The 22,226-nt window shown below is 34.3% G+C and overlaps 2 protein-coding genes and 2 non-coding genes across 5 annotated transcripts; 1 reads left to right on the forward strand and 3 right to left on the reverse strand.

Annotated features, from left to right (window-relative positions):
• The first annotated feature begins 307 nt into the window (after nucleotides 1–307).
• Nucleotides 308–3,823, forward strand: LOC113729747 (uncharacterized). 2 transcript variants are annotated; one of them, XM_072080041.1, is made up of 7 exons: nucleotides 308–1,087; nucleotides 1,215–1,346; nucleotides 2,051–2,115; nucleotides 2,251–2,305; nucleotides 2,400–2,444; nucleotides 3,223–3,341; nucleotides 3,562–3,823. In XM_072080041.1, exons 1-6 carry the CDS (start codon nucleotides 1,071–1,073, stop codon nucleotides 3,290–3,292), a joined length of 384 nt encoding a protein of 127 aa, XP_071936142.1. In that variant the 5' UTR covers nucleotides 308–1,070; the 3' UTR covers nucleotides 3,293–3,341; nucleotides 3,562–3,823. The 2 variants fall into 2 exon arrangements, with proteins under 2 accessions (XP_071936142.1, XP_027109791.1); XM_027253990.2 differs by having other exon boundaries at nucleotides 320–1,087; nucleotides 3,223–3,258.
• Nucleotides 3,824–17,730: 13,907 nt separating this feature from the next.
• Nucleotides 17,731–21,210, reverse strand: LOC113732022 (small ribosomal subunit protein eS7). Its single transcript, XM_027257608.2, has 6 exons — nucleotides 21,138–21,210; nucleotides 20,030–20,114; nucleotides 19,849–19,922; nucleotides 19,637–19,760; nucleotides 18,407–18,589; nucleotides 17,731–18,054 (listed from the first exon to the last, which is right to left on the reverse strand). Exons 2-6 carry the CDS (start codon nucleotides 20,102–20,104, stop codon nucleotides 17,935–17,937), a joined length of 576 nt encoding a protein of 191 aa, XP_027113409.1. The 5' UTR covers nucleotides 20,105–20,114; nucleotides 21,138–21,210; the 3' UTR covers nucleotides 17,731–17,934.
• On the reverse strand, nucleotides 18,951–19,042 carry LOC113733545 (small nucleolar RNA snoR69Y). The gene has a single exon (XR_003459056.1). It is a non-coding gene; the product is annotated as a small nucleolar RNA snoR69Y (small nucleolar RNA).
• LOC113733544 (small nucleolar RNA snoR69Y) lies at nucleotides 19,221–19,312 on the reverse strand. The gene has a single exon (XR_003459055.1). It is a non-coding gene; the product is annotated as a small nucleolar RNA snoR69Y (small nucleolar RNA).
• Nucleotides 21,211–22,226: the final 1,016 nt, after the last annotated feature.

Here is a 22,226-nt window from a genome sequence, read left to right on the forward strand (position 1 = left end):
GAAGCATTGGTGCCTTTTTAGCCTTGTCAATTAATGACACCATTTTTGGTTCTTCTATTTCTTGAAAGAGGTTTCTTGATCCTAACTCTCTCCACTTTTTCCAATTCTAGCATCTGCAGGCTTGATGATGCGTCTTCTGTGTTTGAGTTTGATTGTCGTGACATAAGCAATCAGAAATCCTAGCTACTCAAGTCGGGAGCTGAGTAACAATACCTTAATTTTGTTGAAAAAAAGAAATAAAAGTTTCCAAAAAACAAAAGAAAAAAAAAAGAGTCAAACTTTAACATCTACCCTGAATCGTTAATGTTTCTGTAATAAGGTTCGTTCCATAAATAATTCTTCATTCAATTAAAACAGTTCAAATAGAAGAAAGGGACTTCAGTTTATGAGGAAAGCCAATAGAACTTAAGTTCTTTGCATAGATTGCTTACAAATGAGTAAGCCATTATTATTATTGAGCCAGCAGTAAAAGAGAAAGGTTTTTTTTTTTTAAAAAAAAAAAAGCCAAAAAACAAAGTGTTGGTACGAAGAAATAACAGAGCCATTATTGGCATACACAGTAAAGGCAATATTCGGTGAAAATCTTTTGGTGCTTGGGAAAAGAATTTAATCGACTGTATAGGAGAACGCTCAAAACCGATGAAAAGTATTTGAGTGTTTTTTCAACCAGGTCACAGTTGTCCGCTGGAGTTGAAACTGGAACCACAAATCTGGGCTTAAATTCAAATATAGATACGGTTTTATCTGGCCTTTTTTTAGTTTAATTTTTTGTTTTGTTAAGGAGCAATACGTTTTGTTTTGTTATCTGCAGGAGTCATGCTGCCGGAAATTAAGGTCGGGATAAGATATTGTTGGGCAATTTTTTAGGACTTCGGTTGGTTTACAAATTTATGCTGATTAACGGAAAGAGGCTATCTGTTTGAAGTTTTGAGTTTTGGGGGATCTTTCCGTAATTTAGCCAAAAATTATAGTCACAGCCGCCTGTCTCTCTCTGCAACTTTCGTATCTGGTCTTCGATTTTTTTTTTTTTTGCGGATTTTTCTGGACTTTGCAGCGACTGAATAAGAGCGATGGCGATGAATCTTGGGTTAGATCGAATGTCATTTTGTTCGTTTATATTCCGATTTTGTTTATAATTTAATTTATTTCTAATGCAACAATCACATATGTATATATATATATATATCTTTTAGCCTAAAATTTTTTTGTTTCAGGCGGAATTTAGGTAAATATTTTACCAACGTTGGCCCTTTCTCAGCGGGTTTTGGGGGGTCTTCAACCGCGAGGAGCGGTGGAAGTGCAGGAGCTATGGCTTTACTGCCTGCCCGCCGCCAGTTCTCATCCTGGTATTTCTTTTCCAAATTGATTCAGATACCATAACTTTATTTCTTCCTCTCCGTACTGCATGTTATATTTACTTTTGGAAGTTTTGGCAAATAATGGTTGTGTTAGAGGCCCTCTTATACCCAAAGAAAAAAGGAATTTAGGGTTAACTATCCGCTTTATTGGTGTTTGGTATCTCTTACTGAGCAAAAACACGTATAGAACTTTTCTGGAACATGAGATCCTTTGTCTTCTTCTCCTTAATTTGGAAAATTTTTATTGGTCATTTGAAAGAGTTATGTGATCATCAAATACGGTGGCTCCATGTATATACTTCTATGGCCGGTAATTTACTTTTGACAGAGTTCATAAGTATCAACACATAGCTAGTGTTTGGAGAGCTTGGATTGCTGAACAAGTGTCTGTTTTAAGATAGATTGAATCTCTATTCTCTTCTATCAACTGTTAAAAGATGACTAAATCCAGTAGTGCGTTTCATCCTGCAATTGGCTTTTCGTTCTAGTATCAGGCCATACAGTAGTAGCTTGGTCCGCAAAGAGTTTGTTTGGGCATTCAAGGGCAAAGCTTACTTTTCCAAAGTGAAACCTTTTAGTTTAGTTGAACGGATTGTAAAAGTTTGAGAACTGATTTGAGACCAAGAGAACCGAAATACATGATTTCTCGCGATTTCTTCTACTAATTCCTGAGGATTTATGTTCTTATGCAGGTCTACTAGAAATCTTAAAAGAGAACTTCGCGAGCTTATGGCTGAATTCAAGGAATTATCATTCAGTAAGCTCTTTTTGTCAAATTCTCTTCTTTTTTTTCAAATGTGAATTTTTTCTGCAAAAACGATTTTTTTTTGGGTTTTCAAATGTGATTTTGTTTTGTCTTTTAAAAAAATTCCATTTTCTTTTTTCCTGCCAGGCGAGTGTTTACATCTGACTATAGCGTCAAGTGTTACTGCTTATCTGCTTCAGCGGTGCAATCAAGAGCTCATCTCGTCCATACATTGTTGGTCATTTTATTGAATCCTGATTTCATTATTCTTGTTTAACTTTCTTTCCTAATTGCAGTACTGTGCGTGATATCGCGAAGCTTACGAAATCAGTTTGGTCGAGGTTCTCTCTTTCTCCTTCTTTGTTTGAGAATAATAATGTTATTTGGAAAATTTCTTCCTAGTCTCCGTATTCACATTGAACATGCCTTTGGATGGAGAAGATATATCACATATGGTCCTTCACCCTACTTATTTCTAGTAATCACTGTAAATGGGTTTTGTTGATTTTGTCCGTTAATCACACTTAATTCGCTTACATGTTGAAGCAAATTCCCTTTGAGTTAGGTTAGTATTAAATTATTTGCTTTCTTTGTTTCATGTTTTGGCATGGAGTGATATAATCTGGAATTGTCCAAGTAGTCTGATGTTATTATAAGCTCTTAGCTGTCAAATTCTTAGTTGTCTACTTTTTCCACTGGGAGAAGCCTTATAGTCCCGATACTCCAAAAATGAGAAGTGATTGGAATAGAGAATAATTTGAGGAAAAAAAAACCCTCCACGAATGGTGTATTGTTTCTGGCAAAGGAACCGAACTAAACGAATTCGATAAGGTGGTGAAAATTTGCTGATATAGTTCCCAATCTTATGTTGCATCGTTTCTGTGTGGATGTCAAATCATATCGAATGGGTTTGGATTGATTTGAATTTAAGCATATTCAGAACAGCCATATGAAGGGCAATAGATACTTGTCTTGTGCCAAACTTTTCATTTAGATTTTGGAATTTTCTTATTGCTCTTATGTAACTCGTTAATTACCTTCAACTCTTGCTAAGATCTTTTAACTTAAAAAACTGCCCAACGTTTGTTCAATCTTCGTGTGCTTTTCTTGACTTGACAGGACTGGCATTGCAAACTTGAAGTTCAGCAGCAAGAGGTTTGTTCTGTTCATTTGTGTGGTTACATATTGAAGCTTCTTATAGTTTGTGCGAGGTAAATTGGTCTGACGGCATTTGACTGGTAATAGTGCTACTTAGATCCAAGACTATTTAACTCTTTTTCTGTTCCAAGTTACATCTGCACTGCCTGTGAAATCTAAGTTTAGTTTGCTGTATTTGGGTGGTAAAATGATCATCTTCTTCCATACTTGTGCTTCTGCAGTCTGCTGTTGTAGTTTAATACCTAGATGCTTGCTAAGCACATATGTTGTTGAAATCAAATCTGTTTTTTCCTACCTCAGGGATGGCGGTGGCACTGATGGAGGCAGTAGCAGGGATGATGGTGTTTGAACTCATTAACATAACCTGTTTTTTTTTTTTTCCTTTTTGGGGACAAAATGTCTACCTTCTGTGGGATGTTAGTGATGCAGGATGATGTGACGATGTCTGTTCTTGAATTTGGTGCTAAAATTCCTGTGGGGGAACTGCAACAGGATGATTTGTAGAGAAGACATTGACCGGCAACTTGTATTTAGTGGGCTGAAGTTAAAAATTGACCTTGAAGCCTTTTATATTTTACATATACAGCTCTATTTGTGGAGTTTAAGCTTTGCTTCAATCAGGTACGGGCCAATTTACCTTATTGAAACGAAGCACAAACTCTATTTTTTTTTTTGTTGGCAAAGCTCATGCTGAGTCGGCTCATTTAAAACTTTGAAGTTTTTGGTTTAAAAGGCTTCAAATCCTTTTTTTAAAATTTTTTTTTTCTTCTTTTATATACTCTAAAGGGTTAATTACATTTATCTTCCTTGTAGTTTAGCCAAACTACAAATCAAACCTTGAGATTTGGCCAAATAACTCTAACCCCCCCTATCAGTGACACCTTCCAAACTCTATAGACGGAAAGAACGAAATGTCAAAACTGACATCCCTTAGAAAATGTTAAACCCAATCCATCCAAATTCATACTTCACAGTCACCATCGTATGCCCTCTCCTTTCATTCTTTTTCATGTCTCTTCTTATCCCTCGTACAGTTTCATCTTCCTATAACCCATTTGGCTAACTTCTGCAGTGGATGCACTGTGACTTTTTTCCTCTTTTCTCCACCCTCCATCGCTGCCTTCTCTTCTCCACGAGTCACACTATCTGATGAGACAAGAAGAAAACATATCCATACCTAATTTCCAAATCCATGGACAGATGGGCATGTATTGGCACTTTGGTTTGAGATCCAAGGTTTTGACATCCCATGAATTGGTTAATCACTTCGATCCTCACAATTTGGTTTTAGCAATGCAAATATCAAGATCTAGTCTGTTGTATGGGTTAATAAATTTATTGTTGTTATTTATTTTCTGTTTGGGGATTTTGGTTGGATTTTAGTGTTGAAAGTATTTGATTGGGAATTTGCTGATAGTTGTAAAGCAATATTTTGAGAATCCCTGTGATTGTGTTTCTAAGGCTTTGTTTGGATTGCATTTTTCTGAATTTTTTATAGAAAAATTATTATAGCGATTTGATATATGGTAAAAAGGGGATTGAAAATTGTGTCCATAGAAAATATAACAATTTTTCAAACACACCATAAAACTTTGTCTACCTAACAAATAGTTCAGAATTTTAATTAGGGTTGAATATGAAAAGGAAGAATATGGATAGGAATGGCAATTGGGGACGAATTAATGCCCACGTGGGCTAATGGGGCGAAACGGAAGAGAATTTTTTCCCCCCATTTAAAAATGGGGTAGGGGGCAAGAGAGTATACCCCCGCCCCTAAGGATGGCAACGCGGCCACCCGCCCCGTGGGGAACTAATGGGGTGGGGATGGGGTGGAGGCGGGGGGGATTTTTTTCCTCCCGCCACCCGCTTTAAAAAAATAAATATATAAAATATATATTTATATATATAATATATAATTAAATTAGTTACAAACTTATAATAATGATATTATTAGTTATATGTATTATATAATGTATATTAATATATGTAATGTAATTGATATTATCAATTATACTAATAATTATATATGTATACTAATACAAATTATTAATTAGTTATACTAAATTTACTAATATATTTATACTAAATCCCTAATTATACTTAATATAATAACATTTTTTTCTCAAAAAAATAGCACAAGTACAATAATGAATTAATGATTGTAGTTGTGTCAAAAGTGAAAACTTAACTACTTTAGTTGTATTTATTTCGTCATGTTGGATTGTATTCAAATAACTTTTGTTTGATTGTTTTTATAAGTTTCAATTGTAAAATTGTAATGAATAATAATTTGGTGATGTGTTGATATTTTAGTACTTGATTATTTGTTAAAATTTAACTATAATAAAATTATATAACAATTTTTTATTAGCCCCGCGGGGGCACCCGCGAGGGAAGTGGGCGGGGCGGGACGGGGCAGGGGCCGTGGGGAGCGGGGGATGAGGAACGGGGCGAGGGCCCCCCGCCCCGCTGCCATCTTTACCCGCCCCGCCACCAGTTAAGAAAAATTAATAAATATATATAATATTTAATTTAATTAGTTACAAACTTGTGATAATGATATTATTAGTTATATGTATTATATAATGTATATTAGTATATGTAATATAATTGATATTATCAATTATACTAATAATTATACATATCTACTAATAGAAATTATTAATTAGTTATACTAAATTTACTAATACATTTATACTAAATTCCTAATTATACTTAACACAATAACACTTTTTTCTCAACAAAATCACAATAATGACTTAATGATTGTATTTGTGTCAAAAGTCAAAATTTAACTACTTTAGTTGTATTTGTTTCATCATATTGGATTGAATTCAAATAATTTTTGTTTAATTATTTTTATGAGTTTTAATTATGAAATTACAATGAATAATAACTTGATAATGTGTTAATATATTAGTACTTAATTATTTGCTAAAATTTAACTATAATGAAATTATATAACAAACTTTTATTAATCCCATACGAAAAGTAGAGTGGGATAGAGGAGCGGGAGGCGAGAGGCGGGGCGGGGATGGGGGAAGTAGTGGACAGCAGGCGGGGGCGGTCCCATCCCAACCCCGCCCCATTGCCATCCCCAAATTTGGATTGGGTTGTGCATGGCAGCCACAATAAAGTTGCTGGCGCTGCTACAAGGTTCTCCCCTGCTCCAACCCCGCCTTGCCATCCCAGAATATGGATTGGGTTGTGCATGTCACCCGCAATAAAGCTGCTGGCGCTGCTGCATAACCGTGGGTCGTTTTGAAGAAGGTTCCAAGGTTGGAGTTGATGAATATTTTGGGAATTTAAATGCTTATTTTCGTTGACATGGTCAAGGAAACAAGCAGTCAACGTATCTTGACTCAGGGAATGGGATCTTTTGTTATGATATTTCGAGTTTCAAGGGTTGTCCCGTTATTTGGCCAAATGTCAAGGTCTAATTCGTAATATGGCTAAACCTTAAGGGAGGTAAATGTAATTAACCAACTCTAAAACTATTCGAACCCTCTTGTCTTTCCTTTTTCTCACGGACCATGCAATCAAATTGTATCCAAATCAACATATTGTAAAAACCATTTGGATAGAAAATTATATGAAATATTATTTGAAATAATTATTGCGACACTTTTTATGATTCGATTTATGTGAAATAAAAAACTTTTGAAAATTATAATGGAGTTGGACATCCTAGTTTTTTGAACTTTTTCTATTATACAAGTTTTTCAACAACTTATATACCATGAAAGTTTTCAAAATACACACTCCAAAACACCCAAAAAATATACACTTATTTTTCCTCTTTTACCACCACCATCTCAACCCACCATCATCGCCGCCGCTGCCACCCCCTCATCCTCCCCTCTTTTTTTTTTCCCTTTCTCCCCCTCCCTCTCATCTGCCCTCTCTCCTCCTCCTCTTCTTTCATCATCGCCACTTAGTTATGAATATTTCGTCATTCAATTTGTACAAAACATTTTTAACGGTGCAAAATGGATGAAAACATTTTTGATGATACAAAATGAAACAAGACATTTTTTGTGCAAAATGGATAAGAATATATTTGAACATATTTTTGTCCCCAAATGATAGGGTGTTAATTGATGGTATTTTTATTATTAATTTTCCCTTTTATCCCTGATAAATATTGTGTTAATTGCTGATATTTACTCATATTTGGTATTTGGAATCAATTTCAGGAATGAAGCAGAAAACTACCAAAAAGGAAGGACTTTGTGAAAAATATGGAGACTTCTAAGGGTTTCAATCCTTGGGCCCTTGAATTAGTGGGGGACCACAAGCTAGTGAAAGGCATTTGGTCATTTGGGCTTCAAAGAAAGCAACGTAGAGAGACTTGGAACAAGAAGTACTTGGGAGGCTTTGTCCACATGTGTGGGGACCACCTAGATAGCTTTTAGTCATCTTTCTTTTGTTGCTTTAAAAGGGGACAACGTAGAGAAGCAAGAGATATCTAGAGCTTTAGTTTTAGTTTAGTTTTAGTTTCTTTTCTTTCTTTCCTTAGACTGGCCTCTGACACACGTCAGGTGTTCGACAATATTCCCCAACGGGGAGATTTTCTCATGAGGCGTGGTTAAGCTTTTCTAGTCAAGGGGACAACTAAAGATTTGGTTCAACAATTACTGTGAGATCTAATTTATTTTAATTGCTTCCTTAATTTATTGGTATTTATATGTTTCCTGCTTTTAATTGCTATAGCTCGTGTGAGTGATTGAATAGATGCGCAATATTTAATTATTCATATAGGCTATTTTGCTAAATAGGGGTAATTGAATCCGTAATTGTTCGTTATCCCTATCTCGGTAGCAACTGGCGTAATTGGGTTTATGACAGGGGAACATACGATCTAACTTAAACGAACCCTCGTAGCGTGTTTGTTAGTTAGGATTGGGCCTTTCTAATTATTAATGCAAATCTAGAAATTAAATCCTACGGTCGTACCTAGGGTTGTTTCCTGATTAGAGAAATAGTCAACGGTCGTACCTTGGCTATCGACAAATTAAGGAAGGGTTGGTTGTTTATTGCGTGCATGACAACTATAACTAATCTATTAATAAATGTGGAATTATCTGTGAATCAATGATCAGTGCTTGAACCATTTCTGAAGTGTACCCTTGGCTAGAGTTTCTCCAATAATTATTCCTTTTATTTATTTTCTGCATTTAATTTATTTAGTTAGCATTTAATCCAAAACCCCCCATACCTTGGACTCTAGAAGAAACGAATTATCCCCAATCCCTGTGGATTCGACCCTACTCACCGCTATATACAAAATCAGTATTTTTCTCGAGTAGGTACTTATTATTGCACAGGTTCGGCACCTGTCAATTTTTGGCGCCGTTGCCGGGGACTGGTGCCAGATTAATTTGTTTCTTTTTGAGTTTATTTTGTTTTCATTTTTTTTTTATGGCTACTAACATTCCATATTTTGATGATAGACTGGACTTTGTTCCAGAATGGGGTTATGAGACTCATGTTTTTCCTAATGATCAATGGGCTGTTGCAAATTGTGGGACTTATTTTGACTCAGGTTATTCAACTGACACATGCCCCGTATTTCAAGATAATCTAAGTTCTCCACTTGATACTTTTGGAGATTTTCCACCCCAATATCAAACGCAGTATGACCCTTATTCAAACGGGTATGATCAAGAATGGTGGGATAATTCCAATTTTGATTATGCAACCGGGCCAATGGATTTTCAACAGCAAGAGTCTCAGCAATCATCCTCCGTGTCAGGTATGTCTCTTGAAGAAATGATGGAATTACTAATTGCTAATACAAATCGATGTCATCAGGAGACACAAGCGAGCCTAAATCGATTTCATCAGAAAACACAAGCGAGCCTTCGCGACCTGGCGGATCAAATGCGTCAATTGACATTCAGAATAAATCGAGTGGCTTCTCAAATGGAAGAATTGCCCTCGAAAACCGTTGTTGATCTAGAAGAAAATGAGAGTGCAATTTGCTTGACTAGTGGTGAGGAGATGCAAGAGTGTCAAAATGAGGAATCTACAGATGCAGTTGAAAAAGAAGCCAAAAGGGAAGAAATGGAACCCCAACCGCAACCCATTCACGTGAAAGAATCCAGTGAACAATCTCCAAATGCGGTGACATCTCCTCCACTCCTTCATCAATATTCTCCTGACTCTTACTCTTCAATTCCTGTTAACGAAATTGACTTTATTATACCAGACAATTTTGAATTTCATGACAGGAATAAATTAAGGGTGGCGATGGCGAGATATCTTGAACCAATAAATGCAAGTGAGGGAGGAGTGAATGGAGAATGCAAATTATCATCGACTCGTTTGGCGCCATTCACTAGTCCATGGAAGCCCGTAGATCGTATGCTCAAAGATTACTCCATCTATGAGGGTTACCAGGATCATATTGAAGATGAAGCATTGAAGCGAGCTACAAGATTTTATCCCCCGTGAACAAGCATAGTATGTCTAGCCAAAGACATTAAAGAAAAGCGCTTTTTGGGAGGCAACCCAAATATAGATTTTATTATTTTTCGTTGTTCATTTCTTTCGTTTTTTGTTTCTCAGTTGAGTAGTAATCGGTTTTCACATTTTTCTCCACTGTGGCAGGAAGTGCGATCTTGGCGTGCCCACGAGGCGTTTGACGATCCAAAACATAAATTCCAAAAAAAAAAAAAAAAAAAAGAGACATCGTAAACCCGACTTAGAAAACGCGAGTTGCAGGCGCGTTTTCAGTCGCGTTTTCATTCCTGCAAGATTCGTGCATAAAACGCGACTTACGAAAACGCGAGTTGAAGGCGCGTTTTCAATCGCGTTTTCATTCCTGCAAGATTTGTGAAGGAAACGCGACTTATAAAACGCGAGTTGAAGGCGCGTTTTCAATCGCGTTTTATGTGTCCCAACAAAGGCTTCAGAAACGCGATTTCAGCTCATTTCTCCTCTCTTCTTAGTTTTCCAGGTTCAGACTTTGGAGGCTCGCATGGTCAACGTCGATGCCAATGTCGCCGGCATGGCACAGGATTTGGCGCAGTTTCTGTTTCTTACAGGCTTTGCACCTCCGTTTCCACCTCGCCCTCCACTATGCCCCGATTTCAGGGAAGTGTGGTTGCTTTCCCTCTCACTTTTGCTTCACTTTTGCTTTTTATTTGTCACATTGAGGACAATGTAGGATTTAGGTGTGGGGGGGAGCAGTTATTGTGCTGGTGTCTTTCGTTCATTTTCTTTTTCTTCTTTTAGTGATTGGCTCGTAAATGCATGCCAAGGTTTGATGTTGGATTATTGCCTCTATTTTTACTTTTGTCAAGTTTTAATAATAAAAGGGTGTCAAGTTAATGTGGTTGAATCCAAAAACATCTCTTTGGTGAATATCAATGATTGTTTTACTCTTATAATTTTTGGTTAACTTTCCTAGGCATAGGGAATGATTATTGGCATTTTCATGTGAATTGGTCCGGTTATTAACTTTAGTTCTCCATGTTTGAAAATGAGGCTAGCTGATGCAAGTTTTCTTTTGGTTCTTGTGTTATATTGAGTTTTTGTTTTTTTTAGCTATGAATAAACTTGACTGTACTCCGCTATTAGTTACTACTGAGTAACCGGGGATCTGCACCTAAAAGTGTTGATTCTCGCGTCAAAATGTAGTAGTTCTTATGAGTACGTGGTCACGTGGCGATAGAAGCTGAGTAACCGGGCTCCTTCATCTGGCCAATGTTGGAGTTCGCGTCAAAAGGCTCGAATGGCTAGCGACTAAATCTTTTGTTACTATTGAAAAAAAAAAAGTAGGAAAAAAAAATGAAAAAAAAAAGTGAAGGTTGTGTTAGTGTGTAATGAAAGTCAGCTTGCCGAATTATGGATTTAATGTTGAGATTTTGGTTAATAGTTGGACCATTTGCTGATAAATGTTGTGTGTCATTACTTTTTCTTAGATTAGTTAACCTGGAATTAGAGGAGTTTGTGGTTTAGAAGCTAACCGGAGTGATGTTTCTTGGACTTGACCATTGATGCTTGAATATTATTTTTCTTGGTATCTTGGCAATTTGTTGGATAGAGCAATAGCCACTATCAAATATTAGTGTTTGTTTCTTGTTCTCATGCTTGAGGACAAGCATGATTTAGGTGTGGGGGGAATTGATAGGGTGTTAATTGATGGTATTTTTATTATTAATTTTTCCTTTTATCCCTGATAAATATTGTGTTAATTGCTGATATTTACTCATATTTGGTATTTGGAATCAATTTCAGGAATGAAGCAGAAAACTACCAAAAAGGAAGGACTTTGTGAAAAATATGGAGACTTCTAAGGGTTTCAATCCTTGGGCCCTTGAATTAGTGGGGGACCACAAGCTAGTGAAAGGCATTTGGTCATTTGGGCTTCAAAGAAAGCAACGTAGAGAGACTTGGAACAAGAAGTACTTGGGAGGCTTTGTCCACATGTGTGGGGACCACCTAGATAGCTTTTAGTCATCTTTCTTTTGTTGCTTTAAAAGGGGACAACGTAGAGAAGCAAGAGATATCTAGGGGTTTAGTTTTAGTTTCTTTTCTTTCTTTCCTTAGACTGGCCTCTGACACACGCCAGGTGTTCGACAATATTCCCCAACGGGGAGATTTTCTCATGAGGCGTGGTTAAGCTTTTCTAGTCAATGGGACAACTAAAGATTTGGTTCAACAATTACTGTGAGATCTAATTTATTTTAATTGCTTCCTTAATTTATTGGTATTTATATGTTTCCTGCTTTTAATTGCTATAGCTCGTGTGAGTGATTGAATAGATGCGCAATATTTAATTATTCATATAGGCTATTTTGCTAAATAGGGGTAATTGAATCCGTAATTGTTCGTTATCCCTATCTCGGTAGCAACTGGCGTAATTGGGTTTATGACAGGGGAACATACGATCTAACTTAAACGAACCCTCGTAGCGTGTTTGTTAGTTAGGATTGGGCCTTTCTAATTATTAATGCAAATCTAGAAATTAAATCCTACGGTCGTACCTAGGGTTGTTTCCTGATTAGAGAAATAGTCAACGGTCGTACCTTGGCTATCGACAAATTAAGGAAGGGTTGGTTGTTTATTGCGTGCATGACAACTATAACTAATCTATTAATAAATGTGGAATTATCTGTGAATCAATGATCAGTGCTTGAACCATTTCTGAAGTGTACCCTTGGCTAGAGTTTCTCCAATAATTATTCCTTTTATTTATTTTCTGCATTTAATTTATTTAGTTAGCATTTAATCCAAAACCCACCATACCTTGGACTCTAGAAGAAACGAATTATCCCCAGTCCCTGTGGATTCGACCCTACTCACCGCTATATACAAAATCTGTATTTTTCTCGAGTAGGTACTTATTATTGCACAGGTTCGGCACCTGTCACCAAACAAAAGCCTTCATTATGAGCTCATTTTAGAAAGGATCCACTAGATGCCTTTCTTATCTTCTATCCGTAAAAGGGGAAAAAAGACAACAATCATGGTCAAATACTACGTGAGAAACAATTGCAGAACTTAATTCGTGATGATTTCAAGGTTTTGAACAGATAAACCCAGTACAATCTATCAATGAAAAGGAAACAATTTATTTATTTCAAATTTCAAATACTCAAAAGGATGACAAGGACTAGGATCAAATAGGCCTTTATTATCATATTTCAAGGTCACCAGAATGAGAAATACTCTGGTAATCAATGTAGAGATAGACCTTGAGAATGTTTTTTTCTTTTCGTATTGATTTTCTTCTATTTAAAGATATGAAGTATAGTATTTTACAATTTAGAGCCTCAATCGAAAAAGAAAAACCTTAAGCAGCACTATAAATGACATTAAGAATAGACAAATTACTTAAAATTTCTGGTTTTGTACTTAAAAGAGTAAACAAATGCAATATTGTGTTTGAATTTAATTTTGATTGGTTGGAAAATCAACTAATTTGGAAATAACTCAGTTTCCATAAAAATTAGGCATTTTTCAAAAAATTTACTATAACTTTGTTTATTTAAAACTTTATAGTATATGATGTATTTTGAGTGTATTCATAAATTTAAAATTTTGTTGAGATATTTTTAAAAATTTTTAAAACTTCTCTATCACAACCAACTTCCACCCATTTACCAGCTATATTGGTCACCGCACCTCTCATCCATTCTTTCTCTACTCCTTCTCTGGTCTTCTCTATTATCCTTCCTCTTTCTTTCCTCTCATTGGGAGGATAGGACAAGTGCATGAGGAAAGAGGGGAGGTTGAGGAAGAGGAGGAGGAGAGAGGGGAAAAGAGGAAGGGAGATGAGGTTGCTAGGAATAGGAGGTGGCAACAACCGTGTGTGGTGGGTGAAGGAAGAAAGAAGTGGTAGAGTTTTTTTTTTTTTTTTGGTCTCCTCCCTCTTGCTTTTCCTCATTTTTTCAAAAACTTTTTTGGTATTTTTTGTCTCCCTCTTACTTTCTCTCCCCGCCTCTCTCCTTCTGGAGAAAAGGAGAGGATGAATGCAAAGAGAAGGAGGGGAAGAGAGAGAAAAGAAAGGAAGAGGAGGAAAAAGGAGGAAAAAGGAGGATGAGGCTGAGGGAGAGAGAGGATGGAGGGGAGAAAGAGAAAAAGGGTGAGATGTTGTTTGCAACAAGCAACATTGGTTTGTGTGGTTAAAGGCGAAAGAAAGAGATGATAAAAATTTTTTAACTTTTTAAAATTTTTTTTGATATTTTTGATATCAATGCATTTGGATTGTTTTAAACATGTATTACTATAATATTTTATTTGAACAACAAATCGCCTTCATTTTCAATAACATTTGAATCAAAATATTTTTGCAATGTGGGTGGAATGACTACTTGGATCTTGTTCTTCAGAACTCCAAAGTGCATGGGTTTATATGGTCAAATCCTAGAAGGAATTGCTTGTGAAACCACTATTGATGATTCAATCAATTACTTCTTCGAATTTTATTAAAATATAGCCTATATCATTTTCCCTCATTGATTTTATTCTTTTCTTCTAATAAATGCTGAGTTCAGATTGAAATTTATATATATAAAAAAAAGTCTAGTAATTAGAACAATAAGATACAAGAGCAAAACAATTATTTTAGATTCATCGAAACCAATACAATACAATTAAATAGAACAAATAAATATAATTATATAGATATCTTGCCAAAACATCCAAATCAAAAGGTATAAAAAACATTTGGATTAGCTGTTTTTGGGTTATTTTTCAAAAATAACACTGTAGCATTTCGTTTTTGAAATATAAGTCCGTTTGGATTAGTTATTTTTTGGGTTGTTTTTCAAAAACTATATGAAAAACTTTTACTGTAGATGTTTTTTGGATTATTTTTAGAGGTATTTTTAAAACATATTTTTGAGTATTTTTTTAATTTATAATTTTTATAATTTTATATTTATATACATTTATGCATTTATAATACATTTATAAATATTTATAAATAAATATATTTATATATTTATATAAAAATATATTATAAATGTATTATATTATACATAATATAAATATATTTATAAATGTATAAATTATAAATGAATATTATATAAATGTATAAATTATAAATTATAATAAATAATTTTTATATTTTTATATAAATATATATTTATGCATTTATAATACATTTATAAATAAATATATTTATATATTTATATAAAAATAATAAATGTATTATTGACAGGTGCCGAACCTGTGCAATAATAATAAATAAAACCTAACTACCACCAAAAGCAGTCAATAATCAATTCTAAGTACTGGAGCAGGGACTCTAGGTGTGCAATGAGTTACTTGATTCACCCTGTTCCCGAAGAGTTTGCTTAATCCGATATACCAAAATTAATTATCTGACTAAATTCACTAACTAGTAGACAGTGGCAAGTAGGGTCGTCTCCTCAGGGACTGGAGAGAAATTTGTTTCCTTTTGAATCAAGAACAATGGGGGGTTTAAGGATTAAATGCTAACTAAATAAATTAAATGCAGAAAATAATTAATTAAAAGAAATAATTAGGAGAGCTCTAGCCAAGGGTACACTTCAGAAATGGTTCATGCACTGATCGTTGATGCAAAAATAATTCCAACATTTATTAATAGATTGGTTATAATTGTCATACACGCGATAAACAACCAGTCGTTCCTTAATTTCTCGATAGTCAAGGTACGACCGTTGACTATTTCTCTAACCCAAAAACAATTCTAGGTACGACCGTAGACATTAATTTCTGGTTTGCATTAAGCTTTAGAAAGGCCCAATCTTAACTAACAAATACGCTACGAGGGTTTGTTTAAATTAGATCCTATGTTCCCTTGACATAAATCCAATTACGCCAGTTGCTACTGAGATAGAGATAACGAACAATTACGGATTCATTTACCCCTATTTAGCAAAATAGCCTATATGAACAAGTAATTATTGCACACTAATCAATCATACACAATGGCTATAACAATTAGAAGCAGGAAACATATAAATACCAATGAATGAAGAAAATAATTAAAAACAGTTTAGATCTTACAGTAATCGCTGAACCAATTCGTCAGTTGCCCTATCAACTAAAATTAGAGGATTAGCCCTCTATTAATGGAGGACCAACCGCGCGTGGAGAATTGGGAAAAGTCGCTGAATCGGACCTTCCACTTTCGGTCAAGAACAGAAGACAAGAACAAGGAATTTTGATTTCTCTCAATTGTCTCCAAAAGCCCAAACGTACCAGAGTCAAATTGTTCACTTCAATTTTGTCCAACAAAAGTAAAAGCAAGAGCCAAGATAAGTCAACAACGACGGCTCTTCCTCCCAATTTGTTGCTTGCCAAACTCCTAATCAAACGTGCATCCGGCTTTCTCTTTTTCCCCAAAGAGTCACGACTCTTTCCTTGTTTTTTTGGCTGAAGTCCTAATCAAACGGGAATCTGGGTTCCCTTATTCTTTTTTATTTTCTAATTGAAGTCTACTACCAAATAAAACTAGTCTCTTAAATAGAAAAAGAAACCATAAAAGAAAATATTCCAAGTTTCCTAATCCAATATTAAAACTACTAATGAAGATTAAAATCTTCAAAATCTTCCTTCAAAAATTGCCTTGAATTCGACTCGGACTTGGAAACCAACCCCAAACGTGCCACTATCCAATAAATTGGAAAATTGCCACTTTTAATCACTTTTTGCTTCTTTTCCTATAATTGGTACCATTAACCAAATATAAGTAGAATCCGACAATTAAAACAATATTTGACTAAAATCAAGGGAAGAATAATCATAAATTTAGCAACAAATTATGACTTATCAATTATATTATATATAATACATAATATAAATATATTTAGAAATGTATTAGTGTATATTATTATAAATTATAAATTATAAATGAATATTATATAAAAGTATAAATTAATATATTATAAATATATATTAATATTATGTATAAATGTATTAATATAATTAATATAAATGTATAAATGTATTAATATTATGTATAAATGTAAAATTAATATTATGTATATTAATATAAATGTATAAATGTATTATATTATAATATTATAAATATGGTGTTTATATAATATTTTAATTTGTAATATTTATTGTATATTTCATTATATAAATATTTATATAATATATAATATATAATATAAAATATAAAATTTTCAATTTGTATAATATACATAATATTGTATATATATAACACAATATACATAATATAATATATTATACATAATATACATTTATACCTTATTACATATTATGTATATTATATATTATACATAACATTATTATACATTATTATACACAATAATGTACATAATAATGAAAGTACATTAATAATGTATATATTATAATATATTGTACATAATATATTATGTATAAATATTTATACATTTATGTATACAATATTACATATTATGTATATTATACAATACTATGTATAATATTAATGTATATAAATATTTATATAATATATAATTTTCAATTTGTATATTTCAATTTATATTAATAATATATATATAATATACATAATTGAAATATACATATTATATATATTTTGAGTTGTTTTTGATATAATGTTTGGATATGGATGTTTTTGAAATTATTTTTGAAATACACATTTACTGTAGCATTTGAAATGTAAAAAACAGTTTTTAAAAAACAGAGACAAAAACAAGGAATCCAAACGGTAGTTTGCCGTCAAATCAAAAGGTGCACAATTATATCCAGAGGCAGCAAAACTCTCGAATGCACCGAGCCGTTCCTCCAATATTTTTCCAAGTTGAGAAAAGGTTTCTGTGTTTCCTTTTAATCTGCGGACCACATATTTGCCAGAGACACGGTTTTCTGCTAAATTATTCTCATACACGGTGGATTTTTCGTCTCTCTTCAATGCCAATGCGAGGACACTAGCACATTTCAGCTTCACCATGCAGATGCAGACTCGCCACACAATTTTATCACATTGTATTCAGCAAACCACATAGAAGCCTGATGAAATCCATTGCAAGTTAACGAACTTCTTTAAATATTCAAAATCCTCACAGTAGAAACTACATAATCAAAAAGAAAAACTTGATAGCAAGCATAAAGTTCGCTGCCTATTTAACCACAAAATATGGAGTCAAAATTTCAAATGATTGATCAAAACGAATTGGGCCTCGTGGATCACAAAGATCTACAACAAATCATCTGCCACTACTTTTAAGGCTCTGTCAATGGGTACTCGAACACAACATCTTTGCCTGAAAGCTTTCTGTAAACTGCAGCAAAAGTCTCCAGCTTATATTCAGTATTGTTTCTTTCCTTGGGGTCCAAGAAGACCTGTGCACAAAACAGTAAATCATAATGGACTCAAAAGTTTAGCTGTTAAATAAGCATCTCATGCATCAAGACAACAAACAACATTCATGTTTCTCCCCACAAGTAGGAAAGAGCAAAGCATAAACAGGCCTGAAATTAATGGTCAAAGACTTCAAATTATAATTTGAAGTCAGATTTCGAGCAACCAACTAGTAAAAATGATGCGTCTATTCTTAAACCAAAGATAATAGTAATACAAAAATGGCTTCTATTGGCTGGCACCTATTTGGAACCCCAGCCTACCTTCCTCAAGTAATGCGATCACTGAACTATCAAGTAAACAAGACAACCTCAATGATAACTAAAAGCACACCTTCATTATCTTGGATCCATCAATGCGATATCTAACGCGCTTCCCAACAATCTCAGCAGGGACAACAACATCCTCTAACATGGCATCATGTACTGCAGTTAAAGTCCGGCTGCGGGGTCGTTGAACAGCGGATCCTTTCTTTGGGGGCCTCAGTATCCTTCGGGTGGCAATCAGAATCACATCCTAAAAGTCATAGTTTGCAATCAAAACTAAATCCTACAACAACCTAAAATTATCAAAGATGATAAACCTAACACAAGAATAGTGTAATAGATGATACAAGAACAGCATTATTAAGTTCCTAAAGTGAACAAAAAAAAAGTAGCAGCTTTCAGACAACTATTAACAGTAGACAATGGCACAAAATCTCAAAATCTTGTTACCATATAAATCAAGAAAGAAAATTCAAGACAAACATAGGCAGTTTTGATGACCTCCAAATAAATGTATAATAGGACATGAACATTATTCAGGAGGCCAAGTCCATCAACTAAATTTCAATGGAGTGTATGCAAAAAGATGAAGTGCAAGCTGCGAAGTTGGTTCAAGAGCTCAGAATGATGTTCAATCAGTTCAATTCCCTGACCAAGAGAGGTCTCATAGAGCTGGGATTATTCTTAATCATCATTGCCACAATCCATTGAATGGATTCCCCATACATGTGCAGTGTGTGCACAATGCTAACTTGTCATGCAGAACAACTTCTTTAAGCAACATGCAATGTCACTAGCTAATTTGACTTGTGCAGCCGTATTGTTAAAATTTAAAATACCAATAAACAAAGTCAAAAACAAGATGCTCCAATTGCTGATAGATAAGAGCTCAGAATGATGTTCAATCAGTTCAATTCCCTGACCAAGAGAGGTCTCATAGAGCTGGGATTATCATTAATCATCATAGCCACATTCCATTGAATGGATTCCCTATGCATATGCAGGGTGTGCACAATGCTAATTTGTTATGCAGAACACCTTTAAGCAACATGCAATATCACTGGCTAATTTAACTTATGGGGTTTAGGGCTATGCAATATCACTGGTTATATTGTTATGCAGAACACCTTCTTTAAGCAATATGCATATTTTTAGAATTTAAAAGAGCAATAAGCAAAGTCAAAAACCAAATGCTCCAACTACTGATAGATAAGACACAGGCAAGACAGCCAGCACCATCTTTGTAATAAGAAGACAAGCAAAGCACTTCAACAGGAGAAAAAAGAAATACAGGAACCTTGCCACTGAATTTCTTCTCCAACTCCCTGACAAGCCTGACGTGAATCTTGCGGAAAGCTTTTCTTAGTCTGTATGGCACATGGATAACAACAGCCTTCCGGTTTCCAGAGACATCAATTTGACTGCAGAAAAGAAGACACCAGAATATCCAATCAGACTTGTTAAACGGCCAAACAAGGTCAATTGAGTGACTTTATAAGTTACTCTTACACAGCAGAATTGATGTACAGATCCTTCAAATCACTTTTGAGCTCTTGGTTAGTATTTTCCAGATCAAATAAGGCCTGCACATCAAATAGAATATAATCTAGGTAGGAATCAAGCATCCTAGTCAATCAACTAAAAATAAAGCTGCCAAACAACAATTTGTGAAGACAAACAATAAAGTAACCTGAGCCACAGACTCTTCAAACTCTGTAGGTTCAACATCCTTATCCTTGTGAATTTTTTTCATTGATGTATACATCTTGGCAGGCCTGTTTCAAAATATTGATGTCATGTTAAAAACAAGTCCTAAAGTGGAATAAGTAGGCATTCTCTGCAAACTTGCTGTTTAAATTTTGCTGAATCCGGTCAAAAGTACTGAGTTAGTTCCACCAGAAACATTCATGGCAGCATGAACAATATTAAGCAGATTTTTTGTCTTCATTTGGCTCTAGTGTATAAACCACTACTTCAAAAAGTAACAAGTAATCCGAACCAAATACTCATGATTAGGCCTAAAAGATATGGCAAAAAGAACCTGCTTTTGTGAAGCATCCCCATCAAGTTCTAAACAGAAACGGGTTTGTCATTATTTATATAAGCTTAAAATGTGAGGAAATATTTTAAGGGGGCTAGTAGCTCAAAAAAATCAGAAACAGCCTAGTATGACCAATAAAAAATTTGTTAAACACCATTTGTGTTAAAAGAATCAACAGCATAAACACCGAGTTGCTAAACCAGGAAAAAAAATCAAAGAATTCCAGGCGAATGCTTATTACAAACTAAAATTCATATTTAACGAACCATGAAAATGGTCAGGAGTTGCACTGTGAAGCCATTATCCAAAAATCCAACCACTAGATACAAGCCAAGTAACCAAATGCCAGTTTCCACAAACTCCTACATTTGCTTTGACAACCAACAAACACTTCACTTCAAATTAATACCAAAAACCCTAATCACAGCATTCACGCCTCAAAAAAAAATCACATTGACCGCCCAAAATGTTTAAACAATCAAACTGATTAGAAGAGAAAATTCTGTACTAATTTATAACATACTTCAACATTTTCTCCAGCATACAAAAAACCATTAAAAACTTTTTATCTTCTGAAAAATAGTTACTATCAAAGAAATGGAACAAATCCTAACTTATCCAATTAGGCAATGCAAATTCCCATCCTTTCCCTCCTTCAAAACTTCACCGCCATATTTTCTTGGTAACCAACCAGAGACCAACAACAATAACAAGAAACGTATCTGATTCAAAGATTGAAGATGAAGAACTATAGTACCTTTTGGGGAGAGCAGAGAAGAGTGAAGCGCAGAGTGTGTGTGTGTGTGAGAGTGAGAGGCGCTAAACCCCCTAGGGTTTGGAGGGGTTCAATTGATTTTATAAGTGGCAGGGTAGCCGGTAGCGGGGTGGGTTTGGATTGGGTAGGCCTGATTAAACCCGGATAGGATTTTGGGTTCTGTGTGGGTGAGGGGCCGGAATTCTGGTTGCAGGCCCAATTGAGAAGCATTTGTAATATAATCTTTTGAGTCATGTTAGGGATTAGTAGTAATTTCAGTAGTAATTGACTTTGTTTTACACAAAAATAATAATTTAAATTAAAATACTATTAGTTGTTATTGGAGTCTTCAAAGTATAACAATTTCCAATACTTAGACCCCATTTTTTAATAATATTACAAACTAACGCTCATAAAGTGGGAGAAAATATTGATTTGAACAAACCAGGACTTTTATGTCAATAATGTGGAATATTGAAGAATTTTTTTAATGTTATTTTAACGTATTTACTCAAATCTGCAAAATCTCTAGCCCTAAGTATCAAAATTGAAGCTAAATATTTTTGAGCCGAATAGTTAATTACGAAAATCACCTTAATTTGGCTGAAATATTAGTACTATCAGTCACAGGCTTGCGGTATATCATTGAGGTATAAGATGAATTCTCCCACTTTCCATGGATAATGAACAAAGAATTGCAGATAGAATCTCGTACGAAATGGGTTGCTGATTATAATGATGTTAAGATAGCATTGTCATTACGTACGTAAATAAAGGAACCCTTCATAAAGTAATTTTGATACTCTTAATATAGCAGTGTTAGTGTTTGAGAAAGAAAAACAATTTACTGTAATTCTTTTTCAGGTAAACTATGAATTTTTTATTTGTAGAGGTAAGCATTCAATGTACATCCCCTGAGCGCTAGGGCTTTGTAATTGTATTCAAAAGCTACAAAAATTGCAATATTACACCAAGGGTGCGTTTGATAATACTGAAATTTGAAATTTGAAATCTGAAATCTGAATCCATTAAATTATTAAGTATTAAATCTAATACATTTGAGTGTATATCACGTTCAATGATAAGTGGATA

The sequence above is a fragment of the Coffea arabica genome, chromosome 2e (genome assembly GCF_036785885.1).
Source record: "Coffea arabica cultivar ET-39 chromosome 2e, Coffea Arabica ET-39 HiFi, whole genome shotgun sequence".
Classification (NCBI taxonomy): Eukaryota; Viridiplantae; Streptophyta; class Magnoliopsida; order Gentianales; family Rubiaceae; genus Coffea; species Coffea arabica.